This window comes from Solanum tuberosum, unplaced genomic scaffold, assembly GCF_000226075.1.
Source record: "Solanum tuberosum cultivar DM 1-3 516 R44 unplaced genomic scaffold, SolTub_3.0 scf00004, whole genome shotgun sequence".
NCBI lineage: Eukaryota > Viridiplantae > Streptophyta > Magnoliopsida > Solanales > Solanaceae > Solanum > Solanum tuberosum.
The window spans coordinates 1,798,218-1,813,805 of NW_006238930.1; the positions used below are offsets into that span (position 1 = coordinate 1,798,218).

At 33.7% G+C, this 15,588-nt stretch overlaps 2 protein-coding genes across 4 annotated transcripts; one reads left to right on the forward strand and one right to left on the reverse strand.

Annotated features, from left to right (window-relative positions):
- The first annotated feature begins 353 nt into the window (after positions 1–353).
- Positions 354–6,635, forward strand: LOC102600852 (probable serine/threonine-protein kinase At1g54610). Of its 2 annotated transcripts, none has more exons than XM_006338355.2 (9): positions 354–1,444; positions 2,636–2,920; positions 3,056–3,373; positions 3,599–3,826; positions 4,048–4,145; positions 4,476–4,584; positions 4,671–5,129; positions 5,945–6,068; positions 6,188–6,635. In XM_006338355.2, the coding sequence occupies exons 1-9, from the start codon at positions 1,082–1,084 to the stop codon at positions 6,193–6,195; spliced, it is 1,992 nt and encodes a 663-aa protein (XP_006338417.1). In that variant the 5' UTR covers positions 354–1,081; the 3' UTR covers positions 6,196–6,635. The 2 variants fall into 2 exon arrangements, with proteins under 2 accessions (XP_006338417.1, XP_015162358.1); XM_015306872.1 differs by having other exon boundaries at positions 1,360–1,444; positions 2,610–2,920.
- Positions 6,636–7,509: 874 nt separating this feature from the next.
- On the reverse strand, positions 7,510–13,201 carry LOC102602423 (uncharacterized). 2 transcript variants are annotated; one of them, XM_015306876.1, is made up of 11 exons: positions 12,994–13,201; positions 12,059–12,100; positions 11,442–11,782; positions 11,049–11,132; positions 10,547–10,627; positions 10,214–10,349; positions 9,961–10,123; positions 9,745–9,873; positions 8,315–8,509; positions 8,055–8,177; positions 7,510–7,926 (listed from the first exon to the last, which is right to left on the reverse strand). In XM_015306876.1, exons 3-11 carry the CDS (start codon positions 11,692–11,694, stop codon positions 7,801–7,803), a joined length of 1,290 nt encoding a protein of 429 aa, XP_015162362.1. In that variant the 5' UTR covers positions 11,695–11,782; positions 12,059–12,100; positions 12,994–13,201; the 3' UTR covers positions 7,510–7,800. The 2 variants fall into 2 exon arrangements, with proteins under 2 accessions (XP_015162362.1, XP_006338775.1); XM_006338713.2 differs by lacking the exon at positions 12,059–12,100.
- Between the last annotated feature and the right edge of the window lie 2,387 nt (positions 13,202–15,588).

Here is a 15,588-nt window from a genome sequence, read left to right on the forward strand (position 1 = left end):
TTGTTGGAGGCCTAGTTTTTTATATCAGAAATGGGTGCTTTTTATTTGTACTGGTATTTTGTGGTAATGGTAATATTTTACATTGGTTACCAAAAAAATAAAAATAAAATTAAAATACTTTTATATACAATATAATTTTTCGCCAAGCAGAATTAGGTGAACCTCTTGCTATCCTCTATCTCCGCCCCTAGACTCGTATTAAGTTTAATGCACTCAAAGACAGTTCATGAGCTCTATAATATAATTAACATATAAGAACAGCTTGCAATTCTTTATATGTGGTAATCTAGAAAGTATAACAATATACTGATAAAAATATTATACACTACTATCTGTCCAAAAAAACATGACGTTCTGTCTTTCAGTCAAAGTCTGAACAATTATTTTGCCACTATGATTACTCAATAATCTGAAGATAGTGATGAGTTGTTGAGCAGTTGGCTTGTTTATTGGATAAGCAGCAGCAGCTCACCAGCACAGGACCCCAGCGAGTAAAAGAAAAAGCAACACAACAAAAAAAAGAAGAGAAGGAAAGAAAACGAACTCCTAACGGCTACTTTTACCTATGCGGCAATTTGCCTCTCTTTTTCTGTGTATAAAGAATGAAAGTTTTGTAAAAATGGCGTATGAATTGGTCTCAACAGACAAAGTGAAAAAACAAAAGAAAAAGATGATGTTGGTGATGATGATGATGATTCTTGAATCTTGGACCCACAAATACAACCACACAATATTTTTCTCTTTCTTGTTTCTCTGTTGTTCCTCTGCTTTCGCATCGCTCGACACCAACTCTAATTTCTTGGCCTCCTTTTCAAATCCTTCTTTTTTCATCTCCGCATATCACGCAAAGGAAAGAGAAGGAATCCCAACTCTCTGTTCTCCTCCACCTCAAACTATTACCTCTTTTCTCAGATCAATTTTATGAAAACAAATCTTTTTTTCGCAGATACAATGAGCTAATTTGGGGAGAGACCCTTTTTCGCGCACCCATTACTTTCACTTCCCTTGACCCGTTTTATATACGGGTCGATCTGGGGTCTCTCCCAACTGGATCGAATTCATTTATGGGTTTTGAGGGGTCATGGGTTGCGTCAGCTCCAAGCAAGCCACGTCCCATTCCCCGCCTCACGATTCGTCGGTGAATGTCGCCAGTGTAGGGAATGTCGATCCATTATTGCATATTGGATTTGCCCCTTTGGAGAAGATCAAAGAGGAGCCTGAGAAAGAGGGGGAGGATTCCGTCAGACGATTTTCGGGAAAATTGAGAGCATCCAAGAAGGGAAATTCTGATAAAAAGGCGGCTAGTTTTAGCATCAAATTTGGAAGGTTAACTGAAGGTGAACATTTGGCCGCCGGATGGCCCGTTTGGCTGACTGCCGTTGCCGGTGAAGCCATTGATGGATGGATGCCTCTGAAATCAAACATGTTCCAGAAATTAGAAAAGGTAATCAATGTTTTCCTAATAAAGATATGATTCCTTGTATTCTTGATTTTACAAATTTGTATTCATCTGTGTATGCAACATAAAAAGGTTATCCTTTCAATAGCAGTTCCATTACTTTTCTTCCATTCCGTTGCAGAAGGAAAAGGCACCATTGCAAACATTAACCCCAAAAAGACGAATATTGTGGTGCTTCATGTTAGCATTAACTCCTGCATACGCCATTTATAGATTAGGTATTACTTCAAGTCATGGTCTCCTATTTTACTGTAATCAATCATGTAAGGAAGCCTACTGACAGAATCTAAGGGAATCTCATTAGATCATTAAAATCTCGGCTTTAATCATAGTTTGACTATTTTTACACTGGCATCAACCTTCCATAACCTTCCTCTTTTAGGATGTTTTGAAACACATATAGGCGAGGTTATCTAAAATTGGTTGATGCATCTAATAAGGAGCAGTTAGATACAGAGGATTTTTATGGTTGATGCAAAACTAATTTGGGAATGACGCATAGTTAATTAATTGAAAATCTTCAGTTATTCTATCAAGGTTATTTTTGATGAACAAGTGTCTGAGAGAAATCTGCGCCACATCATTCTTTCTCATCAGTTCCTACTCAATTATCAGCCTTTCAATTTGAGTAATTGGCTAAAAGTTCTGTGCATATTTTAGCCAGTTTGTTTTTGCTGAGACTATAATTTACCATTTCTTTAACCCCTCTCATGGTAGCATTTTAATAAACTTGATCCTCCCCAAAAGAGGAGGGATTTTTTTTTTGCTTTTACTTGCCATCCTTATCTTTCAATCTGAACTTGCATGTGATCCACACGCTACTTCCAGTTATTAGGAATTACAAGGTCTATAATGAACTGAAAATACCTTTGAATTCTGCTTTACTTGTAGTTCCCTTATGTTACCTCTGGAGAAAGAAAAGCTTATAGTCAGAGTTGTTAATCTGAAGAAAACCGTAGAGATATAATAACAGTGCGAGATTGAGTCAGATCTGAGCTGGGATATAGGTGTGATATGGTTTATAACTTAATATTGAGGAATTTAGCTACATATCTTGACTTTGGCTTCTTAGTTTAATACTTAGCTTTGTCTGGTAATTTTAGTGGTACATTATCGCCCTACTAATGTAAATTATTTTCTTCTTACGAAGATTCTTTCTTCTTTCATCATCTGTAGATTGGACAAGGTACATATAGCAGTGTTTACCGAGCACGTGATATCGGAAATGGTAAAATGGTTGCCCTAAAGAAGGTGCGATTTGATAATTTCCAACCTGATAGTGTCAGATTTATGGCACGAGAAATTGCAATTCTCCGCAAACTTGACCATCCAAACATTATGAAGCTGGAAGGGATAATCACTTCTCGGTTATCATGTAGCATTTACCTTGTTTTCGAGTATATGGAACATGACCTATCTGGATTATTATCATGTCCTGACATCAAATTTAGTGATTCACAGGTTGGTTCATCTTTGACAGTCTTTCTTTCATTGAGTTTGGTGTTAAGATCACTGTTTGAATCTATCTTTTCTTGCAAAATGTAAATGGGAGAAGATTCTCTTTGTTTATTGAATTTTCTTTTTGCATGGAAGTAGATTAAATGCTACATGCAGCAGCTACTGAGAGGACTAGAGCACTGCCATTCACGAGGGATAATGCATCGGGATATAAAAGTTTCCAACATTTTGGTTAACAATGAAGGCACTCTGAAAATAGCAGATTTTGGTCTTGCGAATTTCCTTAATGCTAGGCACAAGCAACCACTGACCAGTCGTGTGGTTACATTATGGTATCGACCTCCTGAACTTCTATTAGGATCAACAAGTTATGGGGTCACTGTGGATTTGTGGAGTGTTGGTTGCGTTTTTGCAGAACTCTTTTTCGGAAGGCCACTCCTGAAAGGGAGGACCGAGGTCAGTATTTCCCAAAGAACTTCTATTGAATTTGATTATATTTATTACACATATCTGTGAGCATGTTGCAAGAATGGTACATGATTGCTAAATAGTGCTAAATTAACACGACTGAAGCTCTCAAAATATTATGAAGTGATTAAATCGTTCTCCTATATCGAATGCTTAGTAATATCACTGTTTCTTGTCAATTGTGAAAAGATTCTGATTTTGTCTATTCTGCAGGTTGAGCAATTGCACAAAATTTTCAAACTTTGTGGTTCTCCACCCGAAGATTACTGGAAAAGGTCTAAACTTCCACTTGCTACCATGTTTAAGCCCAAGCAACCATATGACAGTACACTTCGAGATAGATGTAAAGAATTACCAAAAACTGCTGTTAACCTTATTGAAACACTTATTTCAATAGATCCTCATAAACGTGGAACTGCTTCATCTGCTCTCAATTCTGAGGTAAGCTTAACAAAGACAGCAGTGTATGAGTTTTTATCTCACTGGAAAATTTCCGTAACAGAGTCACCTCATTCTTTTTATTTTGCTTTTAGTTTTTGGTTCCTCTTTGGTATTGATGATGTTTATGTTTTGTTCATTTGTTCTTAAGCATAATAGTTCTTTAACCTGGTTTCTCTTATTGCTAACTTTTTGGTTCCAATTTGTGCTGTACCTTTCTTTAGTATTTCAATACCAAGCCTTATGCTTGTGACTCATCAAGCCTGCCTAAGTACCCACCGAACAAGGAAATTGATGCAAAGTTCAGGGAAGAAGCGAGAAGGTGAATTCTTTTCTTCTTCTTCTTCTTCTTCATGGAAAGGATTTTACTGCACATGGTTCCATTAAATCATTGCCTAGTCCATATATGGGCCAGTAAAACAATATATGCATTTCACCGTCATTCATTGCTTTGAACATTAGTTCAATGCTGCACCTCATTGTTATCTAGATAACTACCCAAACACATCATTATCAGGCTTCAAGTGAGTTGGCTCCAATGAATTAAATTTATACATCTCATACATCTCTGTTTCTAATAACCGTGCACCTTTCGTGACTTTGCATCTCTCTTATTCCTCTTTAAAACTTAATTTGACCCTTGCATTTTCAGAAAGAGAGCCAGTTCCACAGTGCAAACATCGGAAACTTCAAGAAATTCAAGAAAAGCCCGGAAAGGTCTTCAAGAACCAAGCAATTTCTGCAAAGTTGTTCCAGCAGAGGTTTCTGTCTTATCTCACAGACACATACATTCATTCACATTTCCTCTTGATAGTATATTAAGAAGGTTTGTCTTGCATTTTTGAAGGAAGTTGAGGCAAATGTTCATGGTTCTCATAGAAATTACGGTAGTAATGCACATATATCTAAAGGAAGACGAGCTACTGTCTCACGGATATCAATGAAACCATTGTATGACACAGTATCAGACGCTGCTTCTCAGATGACTGATGAGTCTCAAGGAGACAGCACCGTTCTTTCTGTTCCTGTGCAAATGCCAGAATCGAGTGGTTTTGCATGGGCCAAAAAAGGAAAGAAGGGTTCTGCAGCCACAAGATTATATCCACCTCCCAATTCAAGAAGTCAAAAGTTGAGTGCCTTCGATCCTTCTGGTGTACTCCACTCTGGGGATACCTTGGAATCAAATATGCAAGATAATGATGAGTTTTTAAGAAGGACCCACACTTTCCAGCATTCTATCCATAGGAAACATGGTCATCATGAACGCCAAGATTCATTTGACTTGTCTGATCAGGAACTATCAGCGGTTAGTAATCTTCCACTAACTTAAGCTGCTTACAATTGCTGTTGCTGACTAAAACATTTTTGTATTTGATTCTTTGGTCCCTCATTAAGGTTTAATTACATTACAGTTTGGGGGGAGAAAAAGTTTTAGCAAATTTCATGTATGATACAATGAAGCCTAGTGGTAATTGTGCTTTACATAGACGAAATCACTAGATGAGTGTTGTAAAAATGTGAATGTTAAGATGGATGTGCCAGAAATGATCCATCTGAAGAATAAATTGAGAAGGTCATCTGAGATGGTTTGGTCATGTCCTTCATGGATATCTAACTGTATTGATCCAGAAGTGTGATACCATGATAATTGGAAGTGTTCAAAGTAGACGAGATAGACCTTAAGTCACCCGGAATGAGATTGTTTTAGAAGACTCATATAATCTATCAAAATTCATGTAGACTGAATGAAAAATAACACAATGGAAGCAAAATACCAATATAGTTGATATCATCTTGTTGAGATTGAAGTTTTTGATCACATATTGGTATACACTATATATACTTTCATGTAGTTCCGTGTGTGCTAGAACTTTTTTTTTGTATGTTCAGAGATTTGCTTGTCAGTAGAAAATATATAGAGAACATCTAGTGTTAGAGAGCCCCAAAGTATTGTGTAAATGAAATTTGTCAAAAATGGAGCAATAATGCATGGTGATGTTTCATATAGCCGAACCTAATTAGCTAGGGATTGAAGCGTAAAAATATGACTTGGGGAGAAAACATCTGGTAATCATTTACATCATGGTGTTATGGTATGTGATCTCTCTGAAATATGACCAGGATTACGATGGCCAACAAGGAAGGGTTGGGTTCTCGGGGCCCTTGTTATCTCAATCCCAGACGTTTGACCCGAAGAAGGATAGTCAAGCTCGAAAAGCTGGTCGTAGGTCCCGATTCTATGGAGGTGAAATAAATCTTGCCATAATTTCCTTTACATCAACTAGACATATTTGACTCACCTACTTTAGTCAAATATTGCTATTTTACAAACTTTTACCAAGTTTTTTTTTCTTTTGCATGCAGATTTATAATTTGAATGGCTAAGAGGAGGACTTTGTGTCTCTCTTATTGGTACCTCAAAGTTCATCGAAAGTCTAGGGAGCGATGCAGCTTGTTTTTACTTGCAACATTCTTGAGGTTTCGTATCGATCCTTGTAGTGAATGTTCTTACAGATCTTCAGGAAGCTGGTGAAGAAATCATGCATAAGAATGCAAGTTCACATCATAGAAATCAAAAGGGATAAGCCAGAATATTGATGCTCAAAGTGGTTTGCAAATTTCATTAACAGGTTGGAGAACATTAAAATGCTCTCCTTTTGCTATCCAAACTTGATTTTACAATCTCTTTTTTCTTTTTATTTGCTTTTCACTTTTTTTTAGTTTGTAAAACACGTTTAGCTCATTTCTTATACAGCTTTCACATTATTTTTGTATATATATATCATGGGCATAGAGGGTATGATTTACTACAGAACTTTCTTTACTATTTCTGCTATTTACCCTGTGTATATACTTCAACAAAAAAATGAACAGCATGATTAAACGTGACACTTCATGTTAAGCAATTACGCCTTAATTTCAAACTAAATTCGAGTGAGCTCCATAAAGACTAAAAAACTGATCTCATAAGAAAGAAAATTATGTCTGGTATTTCATTCAGTTATCTTCGTAGTATGTTACAGCACTTGGTGAAATCAAACTATGGAATATGTTAGGGAAACCTTTTTATATTTGAATAAATAAAAGTTAAGAAATGTCTCAGTTTCATTATTATTTAGGCGGCAAACTGGAAATTCAAATATTTTCAGTGTTTTATACTTGCAAACAATATCAGAACTCAAAACTATCTTTTCGAATTACAATGATGAAATTCAAACATGAAAAAGAATCATGAACCTTCATACTTGCCTCAGGTGCCACTCAACAAAATTGGTGGCCTAAAGCTATAATGTAATTAACATATAATAATTTTGTTTTATTTGTAGGTATAAGGCATAAGAGCTCTTTGAATTATGGCTCAATTCTTATACAATCTTACCAAATGAGCAGATCATATATAGTCATAAACAAGATATTGAAATATCCTAAGGCACCGCATTGATTAATCACATACTCCAAGTTCATTTTATAATTAAATGTTTGTGATTAGAAATTTTCAAATACACATAATTTTATAAAGATCAATTAGTGAACAATAATAGTAATCTAACTATGCTTTAATATAATCTTTTCACATGGTACAAACAATCTCTTCACGCTAGACAGTTCTTTTTCCTGCAAGTAGACTTGAATTCAAAAAGATATAACGAATTGTCAAGTCTCTTGATATGCACCCAAGCAAATAAACTTGAATTTAAAAACACTCAATTGCCTTCTCAAAATATATACAATATCTTAAAGTAAATGATAAGTGATAGTGGTTTTTTTTTATTACTAAACTTAAACTATGTTAAGGGTGTGATCATTCAGCATAATTCCTATTAGGACAAAATAATCATATGTAGTTAAATATATAAATAAGTAAAATGTTTTTGTTTTTTTTTGCTTGTATAGAAAGTTGGAATGGCTTGATCATCAAGGGACCATTTGAAAACTCCCCCATGCAACATGCTAATGTATCACTGATTTTGTATAAATTAGTATGAACATTCATCTTCCTCAATGCTCATAAGAGTTGGAATTTGTCCATTGTCAACAAAATCAATCTTGTTCATTCTCACACAAGCAAGCACTTGCTCGGGTAGCTCCTCCGGCTTTTGTGCCTGCAGGAATTAGAGTTATTTTTACGTTATCAGTATATATAACTTACATCTGTGCACATCATTTATAAATCCAAAGCATCAGCTCATTTTCTAATTCTCAAGAAGGGAAAAGTATAATAACAAGAAACCTGAATTGTTAAACCAAGATCCAATATGCCATGTTGTAAACGATCTCTGAATGCATCAAGTCCCCTTCTTGCTATGTAGCTGAAGCGATGAATGTCAAGATCAATCTCAAAGTAATTTGAGCCCTGTAAGTAACAGAGAATGGGTAAATAGAATTCGTTTTGATGTTCAAGAACAGCGAACACATTGCCAAACTGGCTATTATAACCAATGCCATAGAGCAGTAATAAGTAGAAGATCATCACTGAATATATATATACACCTCATAAAAGCTGTGTTGAGGGCGGGAAAGCACAGGTTTCTCGTTGTAACTATTCAAAAGCTTCCTTTCAGTTGAACTGGAAACAAGATCTTCTGGATTAACCGCCCCAACCATTATTTTCAACCTCTCTCTGAAAGGAACTATTGAATCTTTTGCAAATCCTTTAACCTTCTCCATATCATCATCAATAAGTTTCTGTCACATAAGCCAACAGAAAGAAAATCAAATTGGGAAACAAGTTCCAGTGATTTCTCCCTATCCGCCATAACCATTTCTACTAAAAAGTAAACGACGGCTTAGAGGATCACCACATTTTCATAAGGGAAAAAAAAAAGAAGCCATGTCAGCAAAAGTTTGATATAAGGAAATCCCAAGACTAATGTGGAAGTAACCCCTGCCCCAGGAGCTGGGGAAAAAACTATGGAGACATGGACGTGAACTGAAAAATCATCCCAACATCTCGATCAAGCAAGACTTAGATTTCCAGCTATGTCAAGAAAGGGGAAAACACACTATAAGGCGCTTATCCTATCAATGCCAGACTAGATGGAATATGTTTAGCTCTCTTGTCTAACAAATCAAATGCCAGATAAAGAACACCCCAAATCGAAAAACTTAGTTGAATTTTCAGGGATAAGGAGAATATGTATAAGTTCTTATAGTTACGTTATAAATTTAGTGGTGGCAAATGGGCGGGTTGGGTCAAATTTGGATCAACATAAAATGGATAATAATTCAATCCGCCCATGTTTGATATGGGTAAAAATGAATTGGGTAACAAATGGATTGGGTAAAATACTAGTTTACCTATATTTTCATGAGTAAATAGTACTCTACTTAAGAATTCAACATGGAGAAAATATTTTAGTCTTTTTTTAGATGAAAAATGTTGAAAATGCTTAATTTAATTTTATTGTATCATAAAAGTCAAAAAAAAAAATATACTATAACTTTTCAATATAAATTAAATTTATGTAATAATAAGGGGAAAATAGTTTTAATTTCAAAGTAAATGAATATTTGCATTTTAGGACTAAAACATGCTTAATGCACTTTAAGCAATGTCAATACTAACACATGATTTGCTTATTTTACACTATTATTTATTATTCAATATAAAATTAAACAAATAAAAAAATAATTAACGAAAGAAATGTACATTTAAAATATATATTTTTGGAGGGCCAAAGACTTCACATTTTCAATTATAGAAAAAAATAATTAGTTCTATAGAAGAACATAAAAAGGAAGAGAAGTTACAACATTTTTAGTGAATCCATATTTTTATGGGTTGAATATAAAAAGTCACTCACACAACCCATTAAATTATGGGCGGGTTGTTACCAAAATATGAGGTCATTTTAGGGGCACTAGTTATAATTAAGTATGATATAGATAAACTATTATTGAAAAAGTCCGACAGAACCTACCTTGATGCTTTCCAGGAACTGAGGAGAGACGTCTTTCTCTGTAGTTTCAGAAAGCTTAAAATATACTACAAGGCTCAAGCTTTCCCCATCAGCATCACCAATAAACATTTGAGCAGGATAAGTAGGTAACTGTAGAGAAGAGCAACTTTATTTCATTAGTATAGAAAACTAAAATATCTTTTATTTCCTTTGTTGGGGAGTCAGTCATGCCCATGCCTGAATGTTGACAATTAGTAGAGGAGGTAATTTTCCATCTCCTTTTACAGAAGGAAGTTCAACATGTTGAGCAATGTGATGGATCTTTCTTGGGCACAAAAATAAATCGACTCCAATAGGAGTATAAGGAGACACATTTGGAGCAGGTGATTTTTTCTTATCTCTGCAATGCAAAGAAACAAATGGATAAATTAAATTGTGAAAGATACACAAGACCGATTAATTCACAAAAAAGGGCAAGTTAAGAGCATACATGAAAAAACTACTGCTACGTAGCTTAAAGGTCGAGGGCTCAATCTCAGACCAACTTCCTACTGTTGGCTTTTCTTCTGTACAATGAGGAACAATGAGCCCAGCCCTGGGACGCAAAAGATACTTTCTTGGTGCACCTACAGGAGTGCCATTATGGTTAATGTATTGTAATGCTGCCTTTGCATTAGTTTTTGCACATTTCTTTACATTACAAGAAGAAGGAAATGATTCAGTAGGATAATATGACCAGGAATTTATGACACAAATTCCTCTCAAATGGGACTCAATTTATACTGAAGAGTAATGACTAAATGGAAAGTCACAAGGTACTTACGAAATCCACTTTTTTCTTCTTCAACAGATGTTCTCAGAGAGAGCCTTATAATTGTTGATTTCCTTACTTGAGAAACTCGACCTGAATTTGATGCATTAATGATCTTGTCACTGAAACTCATGGAAGTAACTAGCTGTCGTAGAGAAGACTATGATATGTAATAGAGAGAGTGAACACATGTACATAACTACATAAGGTTGCGAAGGATATAGATTAAATTTAATACATTGATCTGAAGGACTATAAGAACCTTGGAGAGCTAAGGTTCACAAAGCAAAAAGTATTCCAAGAATATTAATCATTCAGAAATTTCCCCAAAAGATACGATGAAAAACCCCGTCCCATAAATAACAATAGCTAAATGAAAGGGACAAAAACTAGCTAATGATCACATTATCTATTAATAATCAAGCACTGTATAAAGAAGAAGATGTGTTCTTAGTCCAAACACTGAACAAGTCATTCTCTATAAGTATAAAAATAAAGATACCAAAGTAGTTACCTCCATGAACACTACTGAATTCATCATCTGAGTCAGACTCAAAAATGCTGACTGTGTCAAACCATGCATCCTCCTGGCAAAGAACTGCAAAGCAGGTAAACCGCTCATTATTGCAAGTCGTACGTAGTCAAATAATTATGATTTGGCAGTTGCTCAAACCAACTAAACTCCTTTCGAAATGCTTTGAAGAAAAATGAACAATCACATGGTCCTTCTTGTCAACAGAAGATCACCACAATATAGGCAATACAGCCATCGATCAATGAACTATATTTAAGGCCATCAACAAAATAAAAGCTAGCAGTTAATATGGTTTGATTTGATAGATTTGTCATCAATCATAAGTATATGCAATGGATAAGGTTCAAAATAAGAAACAGAAAGATCACATACCATTTGCATCTATTTGACTATGGTGCCACTGCATCTGAGTTACATGGACTTTAGAATTGGAGCACTCAGATCTTCTGCAGGTTGTGGTTTTGTGAACAAACTCACTAACAGCAATATCTGTAACCAGTGATCCTGCATCACTGTTTATTTTCGAAGCAGATTTTGAGTTCTTTCCATGGTACTTTCTAGGGCGACCAGGAAATTTCTTCCTCATTTTGATAGGAATTGCTGGAGTTGATACACAAGCACCCATTCCTCTGACTCAAGTGAAATTTCTCTGCCAATCAATACTATCCCATACGAGACGCCACTTCCAGGTGGAACACAAGAAATAAGGATACCTGGCACATGCATAAGAGAAAAAAATTGAAATGATTGGTTATAGTACTGGTACACTAACAACAACAACAACAACTACGACCTCAATCTCACACAACTTGCGGCAGTTATATATGAAGCCTCAATCACCGTGTTGCTAATAGTACTCATAACCCCAATTTCGGTAAGTGAAAATAATTATCGGTCATAGGTAGAAAAAGGTATGCGCATGAACTAACAGCAAGATATTGTAAACTGACTAGTTTAAGAAGAGTGAGCTGAAGAAGTTTAAGTCTTACTCTCAGAACTCAGTAAAAGTTCCAAAATTAAGCATCACCTGTCTGCAAAGAAGCATTTAATTACTCAACATTAGATTAGTCTTTATTTGGCAGTTCACAAATCTATTGAATACCTGAAATAGACAACTTCTTGCAATGAATCCCAAAAGACAACTATATAAATTCTACAAGCTGCACTTCAGTTGTTTCATGTGATTTGCAGATGGAAAAGAAGAAAAAGAAAAAGAGAAGGGAGACATTAACTGAAAGGTGAAGACGTTTGCTAGCTGACTAGAATTATGCAGATATTAATAATGCATGTATTAGTTATTCCATAACTTACAATCTAATTAGTTATTAAACATTATATAACATTATAACTTATGCAGAAACTAATACATGAATAATTTATCTCTTTAGTAGCTACCAAACGAACCCCAATTACTCCGGTGACAAGATAAAGCTGTTTTTCATCCACTTTTTTTTTTTTTTTTAAAAACAATTTTATAAGTTGCCTTGCCTTTTTCAAAAGGATATGGAATGAACATGATGAGTTTGTTTTCACTTTACGAGACTGAATCAAATTTAAAAATGTCAGATCAGCTATAATTGAAAAAAACAAAATGGGTCACATCATAATAAGCAGAGGACAAAATCCATAAAGGTAATGGATAAAACGCACCCAAACAGACAAATAAACAAAAACAATATTGTTCTTAATAGCAGGAAAAAAGAAGTATTTCCGTAGAAATTCAGATGAATGAAAGTGAAAGAGGAAAATCCCAAAATAAGAACCAAATATGAAAACGAAGAACCATAATGACAACAATTTATGAATCAGTAGCCTAAAAAACAATAATTAAGCAAAAATTCGAAATAATACTCTCCCATTTGAAATCATGAAATGCGATTCAACCACAATGTCAACAAATAAGAAGAAAAAAAAAGGGGCATACCTGGTGGATAGTGAAGGAAGAAAGAAGACGGCGTCTTCGGCTCTTTCTGTTGAAAATGAAGAAGAAGAAAAAAACAAAAATGAAGGAATACAGAGAATAGGAGGAGGAAGTGTGGGCTCCGACGTCGGATCCAAACACACTTCCGAACCTGCTCTGTTTACCAACTGATCTTATTATTTATATTTATATATTTATATACACAACTATTTTGTTTTTTTTTGTTTTTTTTTCTGGATATATATGGATAGATATATATATATGGGTGTTAAGATTTGATAAAGTGATTATAAATATATAGATAGAGAAACTTTTACAGAGGAATGAGAAAAACCAGGAGGAAGACAAGGAAGACAAAGAGGTGGAGGGACATAAACGTCCTTTCACATTTCTGTTTGTTTATTTAGTTACTGGCAACCACTCTTCCCATTAATTCATGTATTATTATTATTTCATTTTATATTACAGTATGTAAAAAAAAAAAATTAAATTATACCAAAGTTAGCGATTCAAAATATAATTTAGACACTGAATTAAATAATTTACATGATTAATTTATCTTATATCAAATACAGAATGGGTCCTTACTATTGTGAGCTGAAATATGACATTTTGTTGTATTTGTAGAAACTTGTCTGAATTTAAAGAATTTTATACTAGTAGTAAATTAGGTGGCTTAGTAACCTTCATGTATCAAGTGCATTGTCGTAATCTGCAATTTTTTCATAAATGTTGTGATATATTTTACTTTAAATTGAGGATCTATCGAATTTTTATTTTTTTTATTATATTTGTAGGAAGGGTAAGACTACGACACATTATCCTCTTTTAACCTCATTTATGAAATTTCACGTTTCGTTATTATTGTTGTTATAATGTCATAATCTAACATATTGAGTAAGTCTTCCTTGTATTGTCCGTCCACTTCATTATATTTCACTGTCATTAGTTGGTAATCTTTAGCTTACTTTATTAAGTTTCCACCCAAAAATCAGTTTGGTATTTGGTAATTACAACTGAATTAATTTCATCACTGACCAAAGAGGATAAAAATAAAAAACATGCATGTGCTTCAAATCATACATGTTTTTAACAAGTTTTTCCTTTCGTATGATAAGTATTAATGACTCCAATTCTAACAATTAAGTAGATCTAGGAGCCTAATTGTAGATAATTAGGTTGAAACCATTCATGATGATATAGTTTTTCAACTATATATTTATGATTTATGAAAAAAATAAAATTAGATGGAGTCCATTCATTTCACGTTACGTTAGAGCTCTTTTAATAACAAAGATAAATACTTGGTATGCAACGAACTGCATCCCCACTTGGAACTATGTATATACGTATATATTTTAGTATTTAATTGGAGTGAAGAGGTCTATCGTAGCATATTATAAAAATGGAAGAGAATATTTGGGAATTATCGTAGGGAAAACAGATGCATGTGATGGATAAATAATGCAATGTTCTCCAGGCTCATAATTATATCAATGGATAATAATTAATAAAGTTGTATTTTTAATACGATTTCATGTCTTGTGGCATTGCCTGTTTACTATGATTTCCCTTAAAATTATTTGTTTTATGGCCCTTATGTCTAACTAATTTCATACATAACGCTACATCTAGTAGCTATACCAGTTGGCGCCCTTCAACTTTTTTTAAAGTTATCATCAATATATTCTTCGCTTTATATATAACTAATAATCAAAACTCTTTAATCAGAAGAGAAAAATAATTACAATTAAAAATAAAAAAAAATAGGAAAAATTACAAAAGTATACTACTTAAGACTTTAATTAACAAAATATCAATGTACTTCTATTTAATTACAAACATAGTTTTTAAATTACATACATAGCAAATTAATTGATTTTCATTTTTAAGTTTATTTATTTTTTCAAATTTTTCTCTCTCATGCTTTTTTATTAACGTGCATTTAATGTGAAGTATAATTAGGATATTAAATTTTCCCAATATTATCTCTCCTATTATAGTCCCATATCTACACGTTTCATTGATTATTATTGGGATCATATTTATTTTCTTTCTTTTTTTATATAACTTTTTATGTTACCAATAAAGTTGATGTAGCCATAGTTGAGTTATAGTAGTTTCTAGGAAATTTCCTTCCCAAACGTCTAAACTCTCCATATTCTTCATTTTCAATGTTTCATGTTGGTATACATTATCAGAATATCATTGTTGGATATTGTGTTTATTTTGGAGTTTAACTACCTCTATTTGGTTCATTATGTTGGTTAATTTTTTGTGAGAACTTATTGTGAGTTTGGTTTATAATAGAACATTTCAACAAAAATGTGTGTTTTTGGTATATAATATAACTATGTGTGAGATTGGTATATAATACCAACATGTCAGACACTATATACCAGCATTATTACATGTTTTAACGTAAGTAGTAGTTCAAAGATTCGATGTATGATGTTGACATATAATACCAACATTTTATTCAAAATAGAATCCTTTACTTTAAGTAGTGGTTTCATATTCAATGTTTCATGTAGGTATAAATTACCAGAATATCAACCATTATATACACCAATTTTTACTATAATTTTTGTTTACACA